The 20,542-nt window shown below is 38.3% G+C and overlaps 1 protein-coding gene across 3 annotated transcripts in view; it reads left to right on the forward strand.

The window, feature by feature from the left end:
* The window catches only part of TPO (thyroid peroxidase), a 59,087-nt gene extending 45,204 nt beyond the window's left edge, over nucleotides 1-13,883 (forward strand). For all 3 annotated transcript variants that reach the window (XM_080387796.1, XM_080387797.1, XM_080387798.1), the window contains one exon: nucleotides 1,913-13,883. In XM_080387796.1, coding sequence (XP_080243922.1) covers nucleotides 1,913-2,073 — 161 coding nt within the window. In that variant the 3' untranslated portion in view covers nucleotides 2,074-13,883. The remainder of the gene's footprint in view (nucleotides 1-1,912) is intronic.
* The last annotated feature ends 6,659 nt before the right edge of the window (nucleotides 13,884-20,542 follow it).

The following is a 20,542-nucleotide window of genomic DNA, read 5'->3' on the forward strand; positions in this document are numbered from 1 at the left end:
TTACAGTAGAAAGCACTTTGTTCCATGCATGTCTCTGCAATGTGTTCCCATTCTTTTAAATGTTCAGCAAATTAGGAATGTCAAGCAATATAATGAGGAGGATAGAGCTTAGCATTTCTGCAGATGGTTTCAAAATTATATGCTGCTCTGGAAAAGACAGAACAGCCTGCTGGCAAAAGCATAGGAATCTGAGAGCTGTTAATTCCTGCTTACTAACTTTGGCTTTGACAGAAATCATTTCTATTGATTCAGGAAGTCATTTAGTGCTAGACTACTCTACCTTCCTTTATATTAAGTGTTATCTTACTCTTGATAGATAACTCTGTTTACTGTGCTTTAATAAAGTATGGCGCTCTTGGTATAGTAGAGTAGGCTGGAAAGATCTGACATGCACTATTTAGTGACGGAAAGAAAAGTTAGCTAGTTAACAGATAGCATGGCTATGTATCTACAACAGCTGAAATAGCACATTTGAATTACAGTGCAGGCAAAGCCTGTGCAGGTTTTCCTTCCCAGATGATGACGAAGCCAGTGGGAGTTAACCCAAAATGTACTCTTGATGGGAGTAATACTTATCTTCATCCTGTATAACAGATTATTTTCCTGCTTCAGAGAGGTGTTATGAAGGTTAGCATTTCTTAAGGTTCTGAATTTTAAGATTATTCCTTGCATTGCATTATTAATTGTTGATTGTCTCAGTTGATGGCTAGCTTTGGACACAGCTGCTGCTTTGTATTAAAATTTAAGAGAGGATCAGGTTTGATCCTATTTCCAAAGATGGTATTCCCTAAGTGGTCTGAGTGACAATACTAAATGAAGTCAGTAAATCATTCCTACGCGGTCAGTTTCTAGTACTGATCCAAAAAAGCTGCTTAGCCTCAAGTAGCAAATCAAAAATAAGGTATATAACCAAAAAAAGAAGACACTGAAGGCTCAGCTGCCTGCCCACATACAGGCTCGCAGTGCTTTGCAGGACCATGGGTCAGAGATCTTGAACAAGCTGGCAAATATTATACGGGACCAATGGAAAACTATCTAGAACAGTGCTGGGCACCTATCTTTAGGCAACTAAATCCAGACCTGCAAGTAAATATTGCACAGAAAGAAGAAAGATGCAGAAATATGAAAAAGACTCTATTCTTCCCCTCATTGAGTACTTTCTTTTCTGCACTCCACACTGTCTCCCATTTCCTCACATGATCAGAATATGAAAGGTCTTGAATGGCCTCAGGAACAATGTGTTTATGTACATTTTTCAATAGATAATTGTTCAACTGCTCACCATTCTGTCAGGATACTGTCATTTCACAGAATTTATATAACATCTAGAAACAACCATCTTTGCAGTGATATCACATATTACTGTTATAAATTTTATAACCAAAGCTAACCTGAATCCTTGACTCCTCAAAATCATGCCTAGAAGCGTATAGAACTGTCAGCATTATTATTTTCACTATCTCTGTAGAGCGCAGTATGGAGAAAGTTTATAGAGGAACTCAGTCTTAGGACATAAGCACATGCAAGGAGAGCTCTCAGATTCACAGTTTGCATTTTTGAAATTCAGCTAATTGCATTTGTAGCTTTTGGTAGATTACCAAAACAAAATTTTCTTTTTTCATCATTTCCAGCTTACAAACAAACACCCCCCCCCCAAATCAAAACAAAACAAAGCAAAAAAAAAAAAAAAAAAAAACCAAAACCCAACCCACAACAAAAAAAAACCAAAAAACCAAACCAATCCAGTTCTGTGCTTTAAACAGTAACAATGTGGATCTTGGGCAGTATCTGTGTGTCACTGAAAGTGTACAATACCTTTCGTTTATGAATACTTGTAGAAGGTGTGTATGAGAAGGCAGTAATACCTCTGTAATTTGTCACGATTATTGATCCGTGTGTATTCATTTTGCAGACATCAATGAATGCGAAAATGAAATTAATCCAGCATGCTCTCCTTCTGCTAAATGCATTAACACTAAAGGCAGCTATAAATGTCTCCATACTGACCCTTACCAGCTGGCAGAAGATGGAAGAACATGCATTGGTAATGCCTGCAAACCTACTGTCTTTTAAAACTTTCTCTGTTCTGTTTTACACTGCTGTAAAAATCACAAAATTGACATTTATTAAAGAACTGTTAACAGACATAAAAAAATGTCTACGCAGTCATGGGCATAAAGATACAGTCAGATTCTGTAAAGTAAATTAAGGTATTGAATAAATAATACAGACACAGAAGTAAGCTTTTCATTTTCCACTCCTACCGTATATAAGCCACTATTTCCTGACAATGCACGTGCAGGGGGGATCAAAACTACCTGAGTTTTACCTAGTTAGTGTCTAAACTCAGCATCTGAATCTTAACTAAGTTCCACCTATGTGACCTAGCATAAATTATGCATTTTCTTGTTTTTTTCAGCTTTTCAGCATGTGTGGAAGCTGTGTAGTGTTTTAAGTTTTAGATGGGGTGTACAAGTGTAGTCACCCACTGATGCAAAGCAATACCTGCTCTGGGGAAATAGTGCTTAGATCTGTCAAAAGCTCCATGAAAACCCGCAATCCAAACTCAAGTGGATGGATATCTACTTTACCAAAGTGCCCAAAGGAAGCACAGAAAGTCTAGAGTGCTCAAATCTTGCATATTGAGTGCTGTATATGACACAGTCACAAGTAGACTGAATCTCACTGATGGCACATTCCTTGTTTCCTGTTTCAGCAAATACCTTGGTTATGACAGGTGGGATCACACTGCCCCTTATTATTAATTGCACAAGGAAAACACAGAATGATAATAATTCTGTGGAGGAGGGGGCGGGGGGGGGGGGGGAGGAGGAATTACCTTCTTGCAAACAAACAGATGTTTTCAATGATATGATGTGCATCCAGTCAGTTTTCCAGCTGTGGTTCTGGACCACTTAAGCACGTCCCTCAAGTGAGATCTCATCCCTGAAATGAAATGTTAAGAGAGGCCGTGTAAGAACATCAAACACCCAGGAGTGAAGGATGATAGCGGGAGACTGTTCTAACTCAGCAGCACTTGGCATCCCTCTGGGCAGACACACCAGCAAAAGTACCTTCCCAACAATGAATGCTGCCAGAAGGATCTAGCTCTCTCTTGCTGTAGCAAATGCAAATGCAAATCCTCAGGGTCAACTCTTTCTGGGATAAAACTAAAAAAGAATGGTGCTAGTCATTCAGAGTTTCATATTTTAACATCATAAAAAATAGGGAAAAAAACCCTGCCTTTTTTGTAGGTGTTTCTTATCTTTATTTGTGGTTTATTCCTTTACCCATTCAACCATGGTTACATTTATTTACCACTCTAAATCGAGACAAAAACCTGCTTTCAGATTAGCTTAAAGAGATTAGCTCACTGGTGTTGAGTGCAACAAAGACAGATTATATAAGGACACTGCACTGGCATGAACGTAAAACAGCTCCAAATGTAAGGTAAATTTTATATTTCAAGGGAGGAAACAGAAAGTCCTTACAGTCAGTGCTGCTTGCCAAGTGATCGTTACCCCAGACCAAGTCAATTGTGCGTTTCAGAGCTTCATTGGCTTTCTGACAGTCCAAGAAAATGGGTGCAGGTACAGCCACCCCGTCCACTGCTGCGTGTCTAGCAAACAAGGTTAGTGTCTTCCTTTAGACCCCAGGGGCTAGGGGAGTTTGTCATCTCCGTGGGCCCATCCTTGCACATTATGCTAAAGGTTAGGTTTGTTGAATCTCTGGAATCAATCATAAGAATTTCTGCTATGTGACATACACTGCTTTCTCTTACAGCTTAAAACTATGGAAGAAAATGTTCACTGACAAATGACTGGCTAAATTTGGCAAGTGATTACCTGAGTCTCCCTAGCATTCTTTTATAGAAATAATGAGACTTATTTTACTGTATCTCTGCCAGGACTGTGGTTTAAACTGGCTGGTGAATTTGAAATTGTGACATTAATCGGCCAACTAAGCCACTGCAGAGTATCAGTCATTACATACTAGTTATAATTTATATTGACAAATATTTAAAAGACACCATCCCCTTTCTTAGACTCAAGGATGCAGCTGCAGCTATTCTTTACCTCCTTATCTCTTTACCTTCTTACTAGAAGCTCCTAGCTAAGTACCATCAGTAAGAGGCAATGTTTGAAGGTGAAACCTTCTAAAAAAGTGGTGTCTAAGGCATACGTACTGAAGAATTAATGCTATGCCCATTTCAGTGTTATCATTATGTGAACTGTAACCCAGATATGCATTCCTCGGGAACAACCAGGAGGAATGATGAGAAGTCTGTGCACAGTTACAAGGCGATGACCTTGCTGGGATCACAGAAACATGGTGAGATATCTCACACAGCTGGATTGCTGCAATGGATGGATACAGGCTTTTTAGGAAGGACAGATTGGGAAAGTGACGGGGCAGCATGTTGCACTTTTGGTGAGATAACAGCAGGAAGCTAGCAGTGTACCCCGGGGGCCAATAGTGGGTCCAGTCCTGTTTAGCATCTTAGTTAACAATCTGGAAGATGGGGCAGAGTTTACTCTCAGAAAGTTTGCAGATGATGCAAACCTGGAACAAAGTCTGATACACCAGAGAGCCGAGTTTCCATCCAAAGAGACCTCAGCAGGCTGCATAAATGGGCTGACAGGCACCTAACAAAGTTCAACCAGGACAAGTGCAAAGTCCTGCACCTGAAGAGGAACAACCCAAGCACTTGTATATGCTGGGGGCTGACCAGCTGGAAAGCAGCTTAGCAGAAACGGACCTGTAGGTCCTGGTGGACACCCAGTTGAAGATAACCCAGCAATGCACACTTGTGATTAACAAAGCCAAAAGCTCCTTAGGCTGCATTAGGAAAAGCGTGGCCAGCAGGTCAATCGAGGTGATCTTTCCCTTCCCCTCAGCACTGGTGAGGCATCACCGGGAGTGCTCTGTCCAGTTCTGGGTTCTCTAGTACAAGATATGGAATTACTAATCTGAGTCCAGTGAAGGATGATGAAACCAATGAAGGAACTAGAGCTTCTTTCATATAAGGAGACCTTCAGAGCGCTGCGACTGCTCCGCCTGGAGAAAAGAAGTCTCAGTGTGGTCTTGTCATTGTGTATAAATGCCTGCTGAAAGAAAATTAAGATGAGACAGACAGATTCTTCTTGGAAGTGCCCACTGACAGGAAAAGAGCCAATAGGCACAAAGTAAAAAACATGAAAAACAAAAAATACTTCTTTACTGTGAAGGTGGTCAAATATGGGAACAGTTTTCCCAGAGAGATTATGGAGTCTTCATTCTTGGAGATATTAAAAACTTGGCTGGATACAGTCCTGGGCAACCTGCTGTAGCTGATCCTGCTTAAACAGGGAGGTTTGGCTAGTTGGTCTCAAAAGGTCCCTTCCAATATGAACGATTCTTTGATTCTGTGATTAGGTATGGAGAAAAGGAATAGGTATCTAGCAGTGTTCTACATAGTTTCTCTGTAAACTGTGGTTTTTACATGGCTGTGTGCATGTCTCACTCATGTAATTTCTCATACTGTTTCCATTGAGAAAGAAGTAGTTAGGTACTTGACAGTAACTTGCTCCTAAAAATATTTGTATTAAAAAGTGAAAGGAGAATGTTACCAACAGTCAACTGTGTTTAGTTTCCATATTAAAACAAAAAAAAAGTTCTGACAAATTTAAATAAAACTACTTTTCTGTGGTTTTACTTCAGCTGATATAGTAAGTTTTTATCAAGGCTGTTGGGTGTCTTGGTTTGCTGGTCTGTTGTTTTGCATTTTTAAGAACATCATTCATAAGGCCCAGCTAATTTCAATGTATATTTAGAATGAGGTTTTGAGCCTTGGTAAAAAAGGCAATGCAATACTTTTCTAAACCAACATGTTGATTATAATAAAAGAGCAGCTGAAATTTAGCAGTAATAAGAATGTGGGGATCTGCAGCATAGAATGATTTAGAATTTTGAGAGCACTTCACATCATTATGAGCATTTCAATCTTCAAAACTAAAGTGCTCTTAAAATTTTGAAGAGCTCTAGTAATACTATTCAATATTGCAAATCTATATAACCTTCAATCCTGCTTTTATTGATGGAATTCATCAGTGGGTTCAAGTCTCTTTTCTAAGGTTGGGTAATGTTTTTGACTCACATGGAAACTTGTATAGGGTAACTTTATTCAGGAAGTTAATTAACTGAGCCGTCTCAAATCAAAGCTGCTTGGCCCTTACTACTTTGGCCCATCATTTGTGTAATTTTTAGAAGTTAAAAATAATTGAAAAAAAAATTATCAACAGAAAAGTCCTAGCTTTGCATCTATGCATACTCCAATCATGAGGAAAAAGGCTGTCATGTTGACCCACAGTGAAGACATTAAAATGTGTATGTTTTGCCTCCCAGATGAAGTAGGCTAAAACTAATCATTTATGAAGGCTTAGCCAATGGGCAGAAACTTTTTAGATCGAAGTGTGTCATATGATTAAATAATTCTGTGCTGTTACCCTCAGGACAATGGAAATAAGCTTACTTTTATAAATCCTATTTTCTTTGATATGATCTCAAATTAAATAGGAATCTAGCTGTATTTAGTACCTTTTTTAAAAAAATATGACAAATATACATTAAAAACTTGAAAAAGCTGTATTAAAAATACTTTCAACCAGTAAACTAGCATGTGTTTATGTGATTGATGGATGAGGGTAATCTAAAGTGCTGATCGGAAACTTCTGTCTAATTCAATAAGTAATACACTTTGGACTTTAAATCACATGATAAATCCATGAAAAATCTACCCAGTATGTTAAATTTCTGAAACTTTAATGGGGCCTCTGAGCGCCACTACGAGAATACATTATGCCTTAAAGGGATAAAAGCCTACTGTGTGAGGGCCCTCCTTCTTCCTCCTGTCCATGTTGTGGGCACAAAATGAACAATATTGGGGGCTTACCTGATAAATGGAGTAAAGATTTAATCCTGTCATTAAAGTTGTCACAAGGAATGTCCAAAGGAATTAACAGGAACAAGTGAATAGGTTTAAAATCGAAGATCAGTACAAGTAAGCATGAAGAAGTCTCATCGTCGTTTCTGTATTCTTGGTGAGCTGATTAATGTTACCTTCAACACCATACTGCAGCAAATGCAGTTTCAAACTGGGAAAGAAAGTGATTCATTTTACCATGCTGTTTCCCACAGTGCTAACAATTACCTGTCTCTTTCAACATAAATATTCATACATATCCAGTCCCTCTCTTACTCTTTAAGGATATGAAGTCAAACTCACTAGGAAGTAAAGTTAGTTCACTTGTAAATTTTCCATTTTTTTCTGACACCCATTAGTCTCAATATTCTGGAAACCTTGCTCCGGAAAAACTTGGGTTTCCTCCCATTCAGTTTTATTCAGCTGTTGTTAATAACTGGTCCACTGGTGATACTGTACTTACTGGTTTTACTTCATACATTTCCTTTTGTGCCTTCAACTTTATAGCTTTGAGATTATACTCTTACGTGATTTTTACTTCAGATTATGTTTAAATTTGATTGATGGCTTTTTAATATTGTAACTTGAGAACTGATCATGAATTATTTCCATAGCCAGTTTAACCAGTTTGTATGGTATCAATGAAAAAAACCCAAACAATTTAGCTCCCATTGAATTGATCAGAAGACAAGAGCTGCTCATTAAGTGTTAATCCCAAAGGCAAAATAACATGAGAGAAGATGCAGAGCCAGAGGTGACATTTCAAGTTTATCTGTAATACTCCAATAATAGGTCTCTGAAAGACCAAACTGAAAATTAAGAGGTAGTTCCATGTCTACTACTGAAATAAGATCTAGCTGCCAAGAAATAACAATGTTGTTTCGCATAAAATATTTCTGTGTAAATCAGAACGAAAATGAGACATTTTGATTCATTTGGTTAAAATGGAAAAAAAAAGTGATGGTGAGACCCTGTGGTCTGTTGTTCTGGGTATGAACTTTACGGTTTCTTGTGAATATGTATTGCAAATTGTTTGTTCTGGAAAAGATGCTCAGATACTTTCAATCAGCTGATGTTTATTTACCTAGTCTACTTGAAATCTCTGATCACATTGTCAAAAAAGTGGTAGTATATCGGTGTGCATGCCCTTGCCTCTCATTTCTCGCTCTAAATATATATCTTAGGACAGTAGTATATAATGAAACCCAGCAGACAAACAGCTTTAAAATGGTATTTCATCACTATATAGCCTCATTGTAAGGAATAAAGTCCTGAAACCATAAGAAGTTTGCTTTCTGCACTGAATAAAACCTGAATAAGGGCTCATGTACCTGTGACAACACTCTGCCTTCCTTGCCCTACTAGCAGTCCAGGCTCCTTTGAGTCCAGGCTCCGTTGTGGGTTTTGTTTGCCCAAGCAAACCAGACACAGCAGAAAGTTTCTTCTAAACTGACAGGCTATGGCTGCACTGTAACCCACCTGAAATTACACTCCCAAAGCCTGCTACCAGGAATGTGTGCTTTTATTTCTGCACATTCCATGCAAACTTGAGTTTAGGCTTCCTATAAACTTTAACCACCTTGCTGTAAGCTTTGCCTTGAAGCTGGAATTTCTCTTTTCTTTCCTTGTTGTTTGATGTTACCACAAACATGGATGGAATGGGCAAAGGCAGCAGAAACCTGGCCACACCTCATGATCCTTCAGCAAGAATGCTCTCTGATATGGGGCATGCAAACCCAATACCTGCTTTTGCCAAAAAGTAATTTAAAGAGGCAGCAAATTTTGTGCCCAATCTGAGGGCACTACTGAGCATCAGTGTCTACGTGGGCTTTGAGTTTTTTTCTTGTTCTTCCACCCGTGTGTGTCCAAGGCAGAACCTGTTATCTCAATTGTTATAAAATTATTCATTCAGAGGAGATAATTTCTGTATCTACTACTGATTTGCACTGGGATGGCGACAAGAGACCCCTGTCCAATTAAAGCAGGATCTGCACTAGTTTCTCATTCAATTAATTCTGTAGAGACCTTACAGTTCAGACAGAAGATAAAGGAAAAGGTGTGGATATAACAAATTATGGGAAGAATTACAAAATAATAGTGAGACAATTGTGATCTGCTTCCATAGTACTCAGGCTTTTTGACCTTTCTAAGGAAACATAATAAACTTTTATTTTCAAATTTGAAATTATTGTATAGGCAGTATAGTTACTGTGTGTTGCTGTATATATGACATACTTTTAGCTGTTACAGATGCTGGGCTACTTCCTAAAGACTCTTTAGAATCCATCATTTTAGGGGTCATCATGGGGTTTTTTTATTATTTTTTTTTTGTACAATACTGAGTTGGAAAGTACTGTACCAGTTATGAGTAAATTTAACCAACTTTTTATCTTAATTAGATAAATATGCAAACATTTAATTTCTTCTGTGTAGAATTTCTACCCTTGATTATTTTATCTGCGCAGTCAATTAGTAGCAGAGGTAAAGTTCTCAACTTTTGACCTTTTAAAGTATTTCTTCTTTTTGGAGTACAATGATTAGACTTTCTAAAGATTTATATTTGCTTATTGTAGAATGCAGCAGACAGCATTCAACATATTTTCAATTTTCATTGAATGTACTGAATTAAACTGAAATGGCATTGAAAACACAGTGAAGTTTTTGAGTTCAAGAAAGAGAAAGTTTCTTTTGATATGTATTTTTGAATTAGATTCTGTCCACTCATTGCTGTTTTTTACACTTCTACCTAAGAAATGCTAACAGAATATAAATTTTGGATTCAATGGATTAGATACCCATTATCCCCCTCCGCTATCCCTCTCAGACCATGTTTTCCCAGTTTCTTTCTGACCCATTTCAATGTAAAAGAATGAAGTTACTGAGGTCTGTAGATAAGATCAGGTCACTTGACACTACAGGGACAGACAGATTTGTTTGGACTTCCTTGGCAGAGTGGTGATGGCACTAAGTTGTAGTTACAGTGATACCCTTATTGTTTTACAGACCATTATGATTAGCATAGCATAGAATTTTATGATCAGGGTACCACAGGATTTTTATAAGCAGAATTGGTGTAGCACAATATTATTAATAGTATAGCACAGAATTTTATAGCACAACTTGGTTTTGTGGTTCCTAATCTGCACACCGTATCAAATCTTAATACTTGGCTTGCTGTATCAATGTAAGAATCATAATCTAGATTCAAAAATAGGTACAAGAATATGAGTCACTCAGTCCTCAGAGGAAACAGGCAGTGATGGAGGCATCCCTGACACCAGGGGTTTACAGGTTTTGCTGTCCAGCAGCACTTCCAGCCCAAGTCCCACTTAGGAGTTGTAAATGCCAAACTTTATACAGTGTTCTGTGTGCTGTTACACGTCCCTGTTCTGTGACGGGGTCATCACAGCCTGGTTGGCCAGGGGCCTGGGACCCTAAAGGCTGGTAAGGAGGGATGAAGTTGGCCCGGCACCCAGGAAGTATATAGGGAGGGGGAGAAGAAATCTGCCTGGTGCACAGGACCTACAGGGCCTGATGAGGCAGGGAAGGGGGACTGATACATGGTCAGCTCAGTCACAGAGAATAGCCATTTGCCAATAAAATGGCATTCTTTATGCTAACCATAATACAAGGGATCATGAGCAGGGGGTACCAGTCACAGCTCAGGAGGAATAACCATGGCAATAACATTTGTAACACTGCATCATCTCTCATGAAGTAGCAGTTGTCTGTACAAGTCCGGACTACATTGTCTAACTACTCTTCACCAGAACTTTTGAATTTATTGTGCATTTTTCCAATGGGAGGGAACTTGGAAACTATGAGCTCTGCTTTTAAAAGCCAATCTCTATAGTGAGGGAAAATAAAAGTATGTGAGAATTTAATTTTGGTGCAAATGTTAGTATTTAATATAGTTCTACTACTGAGTATACATTTTAGCCTACATGAATTCCTGTTTTCAGTATGTAGTTCTCTGTAAATATTATCAGAAAGACCTATATTTTAAAATGCATCTTACCCCAGCACAAAAGAATCTAGTCTCAGGATTCCTCACGGTCGTTCAACTAATTTTAATTGGCTTTAATTTTTGTTCTGAATTTTATGACAGTGTCAGATTGTAACCTTTGGATAAATGTTCTTACTTTCTTTGTGCTTTTAGTGCTACGTTTAAGGAACATAAATCCTGAAAATGACACTTCTTTAAACTTTGCTGGCATTATAATATTGGACAAACCTTCTTTGCTGTGCTGCAAAACGCAGAACGCTGTAAGTAGTGACTCATCACAGCAGGTGCTTTAGTCTGCAGTCACTCGGTACTCGGCACTGCACCCTGCAGGGGTGAGAAGAACAGCTGGTTTGAGGTGACAAAAAACATGACTTTTGACACTTGTCAAAACTATAAGGAAAACGCTGGTTTTATTTAAGAAAATTTTGCTATGGGAGCCATAGACCCCGTGCTATTCAGGTATTCTTAAAAAATAATCTTTTGATATTATGAATTTTTTATTTTCCAGTGGATGGATTCATGTCCTTATAAATATTTAACTGAGAAACTGAGATAAATACTGAGCTGTATTCAGGGGAAGTTAAAGAAAGTAGATTGCAGCAAAAAACTGCAGCACTGCAAATTAACTGTGTACAAAACTCAAACCTCTGTTTTATTCCACTGATGACTGAGATTTTGTAAAAGCAAAATCAAGTGCTTGAATTAAAGCAGAATAGGAGAGTTTTTTACAATGCGTAGCAGCTACTGTATTCTTCTCTGATATGTCCCCTTCTATTAGACTGTTTCAAGGAAAAATACTGAAACTATATTCTGATTTCTATGGGTATTCATGGCAATTGCTTTTGGCATTTCAACATACATATGAAAAGTTTTGTACATTTATAGTAAGTTAAGAGCATTGACAACGACAAAGCTAAGTTGCCAGTGTCATCAATTTTTTAAGTCTTCTGTAGGGCTTTTGGTGGAAAGCTGATGAGGAATTAACATTCTCACTGTTATTCTTCCCATCCTGTCTCACAAGCTGCAAATGAACATGGTGTACCTCTCCTCAGAAGTCTGTCAATCACATGATTACATCCTTTGAATACTGAAATTCAAGATGAACTGACAATCAGACTTCCTAGGCTGGAAGGTCACCTTTATTTTGCGTGGTGCTGTGTGGCACTGGAAGCACACACATCTGCCAAGCTGATGGATGTCTGCCCACTCCCAGGACAGCAAACCAATTTTGCTAGGATACAGATGGCAGCTGAAGATGCATTTCATACCCATCACCGCAGGGGCACAAATTCAATCCTATAGGAAAACTTTGTTGCTTTATCACCACGTGCTGCTTTGTACTTGATCATACTTCTGTTTGCATCAGAAAGACAGCATGGTAGAGTGAAAAAGGTAAAAAAATACTGTGGCACTTGACACAGCAGAACAGATTTTTTGTGATGGGCTTCTGGAATACCTGTCAGCCTACATGCTGGAGCCTATGTAAATGTGAATCCCAAGCCTCTGAATACAGCATAGCCAGCCAACCTCCAAGCAGACCTTGTTAACCCAGGGTTAACTCAGAGGCAAGCACTTCAAGGGAAACAAGCCCAAACCACAGGGCCGAATTTATGCTGATAGGCCAGTGAAAAGCCAAAGGTGTGCGTGCTGACTGTTTTCCCAGCATGATGTTTGCAATCTATCACATGGCACAGAGTAAGAGCTATGATTTTAGACACCGTGTCTTTGCAGAGCGATGCTGTCAAGCTGCCTATGCAGTGCTTGAAAAGGGGTAGGCAGCCAGCGTTCCAACAGGATTTTCATGTCCTTCCCATCCTCCTTTTGGGTGTTTCATGCACCTACTTTCTTATGATATGCATGGCCTCCGTGCTTTTTCTCTGCTTTTTATCATAAAAATAGAGTGCTTATCCTTTATTTCCACTCATGGTTTCTTGGGGTTATTATATTAATTATAGTTACTTATCACTTCACTGCTTTGATTGCTGAATGGGATTTGGCCACAATGGAAAGGATGAGCATTATCTTTTGATGAACACAAGGAATGTTAATATTGGATCCATCCCAGTAAAGGTGGCAAGAGACACTTCAGCCAATGCTCAGAATGAACTGCAGTTTTCCCTGTTATTCTTTCCCAGCATTTATCTGCAGTTCAGTTTGGTTGAGCACTACACATTACAAGTGCTCAGTTTTACATCTTCAGTAATTGCTGGTGTGACTGAAATAAAAGTCTTGTATTTCCTTCCCTTTTTGAGCTCCTACAATGAAGAATAGCAGACATTACCACTCTCTGTATAGCCAAATAACAGCAAACGTAAACAAGCACGGGCTGAACCATTAGGTGAGCTATAAATCAAAGGTACTGACCCATTTGGGTCATTAAAACCCCATGATCCTTTGTGTGAATGGAGAGATTTAGAGCTATGGTTCAAAGTTTATGTATTCCATGGTGCTCCAGGGAATTTCTGACATTTTTCACTAAGATGGCAAGTAACCAAAGTGTCAGCTGGAAAGTATTTAAAGAACACTGACTTCTTTGACAAAAACAAAGTACCAGCAGCCATAAGGGTTTTTTTAGTTTACCATTTTCCATTCTGTGAGCAAATTTGCAGGATTTTTCTGCCTTCCATTATTAATTTTAGGAAAAAGAGAAAGCTCTCAGTGGCCTTAGGTTATTTTCCAGCTAGAATAACTCTAGTGATATCCTTAGGTTTTTAACATGTCAAAATTTACGTTGGGGATTCTGATCTGCCACAAATGGTCTCTGACCACCAGCTGTGTATACTGCTGACCACCCCAAAAGTGTGCAAGCTTTTAAGGCAGAGTTGATGGTAAGATAGCCAAGCTGCTGCTGGCTACAAAGAGCCTGTTGACTATAACTGAGTAATCGCTGATGCTTACTTCTATACTATAAATTAAAATATAAGAAATATGGCAAAGTGACAATGACAGTTACATAAGATTTTACCAGAAGGAATTTAAATAATTGTTATGGTTTAGAATGATGTTAGTCATAATTGGCTCTGACCTATTTTTGACTGTTTCTGAATGAATTTTCCCATTATATCCCTCTGACATATTATTCAAATAAACTCATTAAATGAAGTTATTTCTCATGGAATGACAAAAAGTCCTCACACTGTAAAATTCTGCCATTTTCTTCCATGGGACAGAAATTCTGCCTTTGGGCTGTTACCATTTAAAGCAGCACTGTTCTCTTTGACCTGTCTCTGAGGCTGGTGATATCTGGCTTCCATCTGGCATCTATTACACTTTTAAAATAAAGAGTACCTGTGTGTTTAGTTAAGTGTCATGGGAGTATTCAAGTGAGCATATTATACAGAGTGATCTTGTGTTTTTCTCTTGTGGTATTTTTACACTTGTTCTTGGATTACTGCAAACTCTGGTGTCAATTCTCTTTATGTTAAACAAACTCAAATGATTATGTATACCTTCAGCGAAAGAAGCCTGGCAACAACAGGAAGAACAAATTTAAGCGACTCATACAAGGTATGCCCCTGTCTCCACAGAAACTTTACAAATCTTCCTGCAGCACACATGGTCCTTGATTTCTTGCAGTTGAAGGTATACCATATAAACCCAAAATCATAAGAAATTCAGATTAAGATAAATAACAAAAAAGGAGACACATGAAGCTGAGGTTTTCATCAGTCATAAAAGATGCTGTGATGTTTTTCACAAATGGTGTAACATCTACTCTTCTTCCAAATTTGGATTAAAATACTAGAACCGAAACTTCCACATATACATGTGTATATGTATATAACCTTTAAGATTTAAAATACTCAGGTTGTACAGTTACCTTTCCATGAATCTGATCTGTCGGTTTGCTTAATTCACAGGGGTGCATTCTGGCAGTGTGATTTTGCAAGCTGTGATATACTTTACTACATGCTGCTATTCCACAAACCAGATAAACACGGAGAATGGGATTTACACCACTTGATTTTAAGTTTCTGCCTATAGCTGAGGTTAGGCTTCCTTTATGGGCTTCTGGGGAAAATGGGCTCTTTTGGGGTACAGCTATTCTAACACACTTCTTCTGACTTACTTTAGGGTCTACATGAGGATGAAATTAATACTCCATAAGCTCACAACATCACAAATGTAGACATAGAAAAAACAAATATCTGTATTCAGCTTAATGAACAATGCCAGGACATGGTGGGGGCTGGAGTCTCCTTGAGGCTGTTTGCAGTGGGTGGATGGAGGCTTCCCAGGGCAAGAAGGCAGGGCCCTGGGGCTTTGGGCACCTCCCTGGGGAAGGGATGGGACAAGGCTGGGCTGGCCAATGGGCCTGCGGGTAGGGTTCATGTTCCACATCAACAGTGGACATGGTCTGCCATGGGCATTGCTGGTAGCATCTGCAGCAGAGCTCAGGAGGATTGAGATCTGCTTTTAAGCAGAGAAGCCCCAGCTTAAAAGCAGATCTCAAGCAAAAGCAGTTTCAAAATGCATGCAAATGCCAGAGCCCTGTCAATGTGGGGTTTTTTTCCAGAACAAATATGGACTTTGTGGTTAACTTTATGGAAACCTATTTATCTTTTCAACCTGAGTTTTCTCGCTGTTAAAATACAGACTGCATGACATTTAACAGCTGAGACACCTCCTGTGAAAACTGTTTGCAGCTGAAGTTAATTTCTGCTGCATCTTGAATAGGTAGAAAATTCTATTTAAGAGAATTGGTTATTTAATTAACCTGTCCCTACAAAAACCTAATAGGCAAGACTGGAATTTATTTAACAAAATGCATAATGAACAATGATTAATTATATATCTACAAAGTATTCTTTTGCAGGCTCTGGAAACACTTTGGAGACTGCTAGCACAGTCTGAACTACTAGTAGAACTCTTACGTCATTCTGTTCATAATTACAGTAGTCTTTCTTCACTAGAAGAGCTATGAATGAGATATTTTGGGTTTTTTAGAAAAGGGAAAAATACATCTTCTACAGTTTTAACAGTAGGGAGGAATTAGATTTTCAGTAAACTGGAAATTTAGGAGCAGCAATGGGCTTAATACTTTGAAAAGTATTCCTGAGACAAACCTACATTGTTAATAACAATTTGTGATGAGGAAGCTGAAAGTTTATTAAACATGTGAAATATAATCCTTCAATGCCATCCAGTTCACCTACGTACCTGGGACTGTTGAACATGTGGAAATCTGGCTCTGTTTCCCTGCTTTTGACACCCAAACTGATCTCCTGCCTCCAGCAATATCACATCTACACTTTATTCCTCATATCCATCACAGACTGAATTGTATTCCCACATTTTTGCACACATCCCAATTCTTGTTTGCAAAATCACTTAATATTCATGAGGATGCTATTCTGATATCCATGAAGAAAGCAACAAAACAAATCAGACATGTATCTGTATATCAAACAGCTTTCTGGTCACTGCAGCAACTCCAGTTTCTTAAATCATACCTAGAAATTCAGTAGTATTAATAAGGCACAACAGAAAGATGACTGGAACAACAAGTTAATGCTAGCTACAGCCTGGATTTACCTTTCTTCTTTACTTTCCTGTCCTGAATCAAGTGGATTTTCTCACCTGTCTTCCCTCCTTCTCTCAAATATGTTGTCTGCAGCATTCCTTCAAGTACTGTCCAAAAGAGAAAAAAAAAAAAAAATAAACACCTTTGTTTTGGAGCTGATTTCTAGCAAAACTCATTCATGGTTAAATCACTTGTTGAATAAAATTTGATCTCCTAATTTGCCTTTCATACAAAACAGAAATTTATGCAACCTTTTGGAATTTCCTGTGCTTATCCCATAGTGAAGATATATTTACTATTGATCATTTTTACAGAAACACTTGGTTTATTTTCTTCAGACAATGTTTATAAAAGTACATAGGAGCCCAAGGGCTAGATCAAGTACAGCAAATGAGCAGCTAGGCTTCCTTTATAGTGAATGAGTTGCATCAGAATGACATTCAGCTCCCCTCACCAAATACACACGCACAATGACACACAGAGAGAACTGTCTAAAATTAGGCAGTTCAGAAATACTGACCATGAAGTATGCCTAGGCAACCCTGAAACCTTAGTTCCCGGCTGAAGGCAAATGCATTTTGCACCCAAGATCCAAAAGCTAGATTCTATCCCTGATGTGAGTTTTCTTGAAAAAAAAATGGGTGGGACATGCTTTTTCCTTTGCAAATAAACCCTTACCCCATAATAGCTTACAGGTTGGAGGAAAAAAGGCTTTAAAGGGACTCACAGCTACACCCAGCATATCCCAGGTGATTGCACTAATCAGGGGACCAGGTTTGATACTGTTACAGTTGTGCAATGGAGCGCTGATATCCAGTGACCTCAGTGAACAGTGTAAGGAGGCCTTAATTGTGTGTATGATTTTCATTCTGATTAATAAATTAAATTAATTGCTTATGTGGCATCTCTTTTGGAAGTATCCTTTTATCATTTTCCCATAAGCATGCTATGCCTGATAGGGTTTATTGCATTCTCCTCCCTTTAAAAAAAAAAAAAAGTGGTGATGATAATATGGAATTAAATCTTTAGATGGCCCTGTATGGAGTACAGAGTGTATCTCCATTAGGTGAATCGGGAGGAGAGGAACAATGTAACACCTGTACTGAGATAATTTGCATGTTTGACCCAATTCTATGAGCAGCAGGTTTAATAGCCAGCCTGCTGCAGGAGAATTGTACAGATGATGAATTAACAATGGCCTGTCAGCATTCTCTGATAATATTATGTTAGATCCCTGCCCTAAATTCACACTGCATGAAGACAAATAACATTGCCACCATCTTTTTTATTTTTAATAATTGCTTTGCCACTGTAGGTACAGACTTGTGAACAGAATTTAAACTCTTCTTTTTTCTTTTTTTCCCCCTAAATAGCTACTGAGAAGAAGAAATTTTGATTTGACCCTGTATGAACTAATTAAATGTCAATAATAATGAAAGCTATGTTTACCAGTTCTATTTTTTTTATTGTTTTGCAGTAAATTACTTTGAAAAGAAGAATGACTGCAAAGTGTTAAAGATAATTTGTGTGTGTTTGTCTGTGTGTACACGTGCTCTTTGGCAACATAAGTCAGTTGGAGGGATATGAAAAGCAGAAAAATTACAGTGACACAGTTTTAGATAGGATGTAGGTGATGACGTGGCTTTTAGCACATATACGAAAGGGTAGATGGCAACTATACTCTGCATAAATCAAGGAACATGGATTTGGGATGCAAAAAATATTTTGTTAAAAGTCAAGGCAAGAAAAGATGAGTGGGCGCAGGAACATATTAGTGAGTTGCAGAAAGAGGCATTGTTGCACAGTGGATGCTGAAATAAGTGCACAAAAATTTACAAGCAGAGCTCATAGTTCAAGGCACGTATCAAAGCTAGCAGTGAAAGTTACCTTGGGAAAAAATAAAATCAATACGAAAGAAAAGTAAAGGGAAAACTTTCCTTAGTGGCCAATGGAAAGAGAAGTGGTGGGGGTCCCCAGGTGACCAAGCACCCCAGGGCTCCCCTCCAGCGCAGCAGGGCTCCCCCATAACACTTTCCTGCAGAAAGGACACAGGTTTCATCAGGACCTGCTCAAACTCCTGCTGGTGGTTCCTGCTTACAATGCTTTTATCTCTGACTGGCACATGCTGGCTGGGGCTGGGGCTGCATCCTTACTGACTGCTACACTACAGGGAAGCGTATTATTGGATCTCTAATGTCCCCCAAAGCTTCAGCCAAGGGAAAGGGGGCAAAGATTGAGTGTTTCTCCTGTCTGCCACAGTTGCTTCCTCTGGAACCCACCACAGCCACATTACCAGCTTTGCCAGCGCAAGGTCACAAGAACAGCCTGAAAGCAAGACCATGAAATCATGGAGGGGAAAATCCTGTCCCAGGGCCCTGGGAGACCCTGCCCAAGTAGCTGGGGTGATGGGCAGCCCCCACTGCTGGGGGAAGGCAGGCTGTACACCTGCAAACAGGAGGGTCTCAGCAGCACGAAGGCTAAGGCATCCAAAGCATTTAGCACTGAGCATCACCATTGTCTGATGAGGCTGTAAAATATGAAAATCCTTTTCTGAGCTGTGAGTCATAAAACAATTTTGTTAGTGCAGCCATTCATCAGCCTCAGCTCTCTAAAATTAGATACTTGGGATCCAAATCAGCAGAACATTTTCTACATGTGCATGGAATTCAGGCAAAGCTTTAGCTGCAAAATTTATTTATTCTTTTCCTTGTCTTTAATTCCATCATAATTTACTGTGCTTGTAAAAGTCTTAGAACATCTTAGAAGACAATGGAAAAATTCAGAAAAACAATCACTATTTTAAGAGCATTCAGTATCCAGCCACGTTAGAACATCCTTTAGCAAAGAGCTTCCATAGTTAATATCATCTTACTTTACACTTTTTAGACATAGTTTCCTATATCACCATTAATATCATAATTTAAAGTATATTACATTTTAATCTATGTGCTCTTCCAGTGTTCTGAAGTAATTAAAGAGCAGTACAATATTTAATCTGGAAGGTGCAAGATGTCCTTTTGTTGTCTTTGTAAACAAAGGTAAACAGTTCTATTCTTTATCTAGCTCCAGAGTAATCTTCTGTAAAGAGAAAATAGAAAAATGCCAAACCAAATAAAAAATGCCATGAAATGACATCCTCCCTCAATTTCATTTACTTGCATTTCATTCACATAAATGCTTCATTCTCAGCCACTAGCATGCCCACTTGAAACATAGTTCCTTGCTCTGTATTCATCCAAATTACTGCTTTTACATGCTAGCCATTTAAAATCTTTAGAGATTTTGGGTTTGGCAATCTTTGTCCATAAACCAAATTAGGAATATATAGGCAAGATAGATGTATATACTAAGAAATGCAGATTAAAACAAGACAATTGCATTTACACAACTGTATAGCAATTTTTCAGATTGTCATTTTTGCTGATATATATATGTGCAATGATATGTGCACATGACTCATAGTTAACACACTGTGTCTTGATGCCAGCTATCTTTTTATGCAGGTTTGAAGGTGACTTTTTAACTTTCCCATGTGCATAACTACCTATAAAAATGTCTATGAGGTTTTCTACATTTATGATAAATTTGACTGCATTTTCAGAAAAAAGAGTTCATTTTTATTGCTGTTGGGTGAGCTAATTTTAAACATGGTCCTACTGCCTTCTAATAAAATTTTGTCTTCTTTTGCTACTACTCTTTTCTGAGCTTCTTTCTGAATTTTCAGGCACCAATAGAATATGTGTTTTTCTCACATTAATTTCTCATTTGAAAGAGGACATGAGAAAATAAAAAAAAGTAGCTTAAAATGTTTTTGTATTTAATACCTGTAGAAGATGGTCAACAAATCTGTAAATACATACATAAAAATCTAGTTTTCTCTTGTGAATGCAGCAATTAGAAAAAAAGATAAGGAAGGAAAAAATATTTTTCCTAAGGATAACATTTAGTTTAAAACATGAAAGAAAGCACAAAGCAGAAAAAAAAAGGAAAAAAAAAAAAAAAAGAAGAAAAATAAAAGCCTGTAATGCTACCTAGACTACAGATTCAGCAA

Source organism: Falco punctatus (assembly GCF_963210335.1).
Source record: "Falco punctatus genome assembly, chromosome: 5".
Lineage (NCBI taxonomy): Eukaryota > Metazoa > Chordata > Aves > Falconiformes > Falconidae > Falco > Falco punctatus.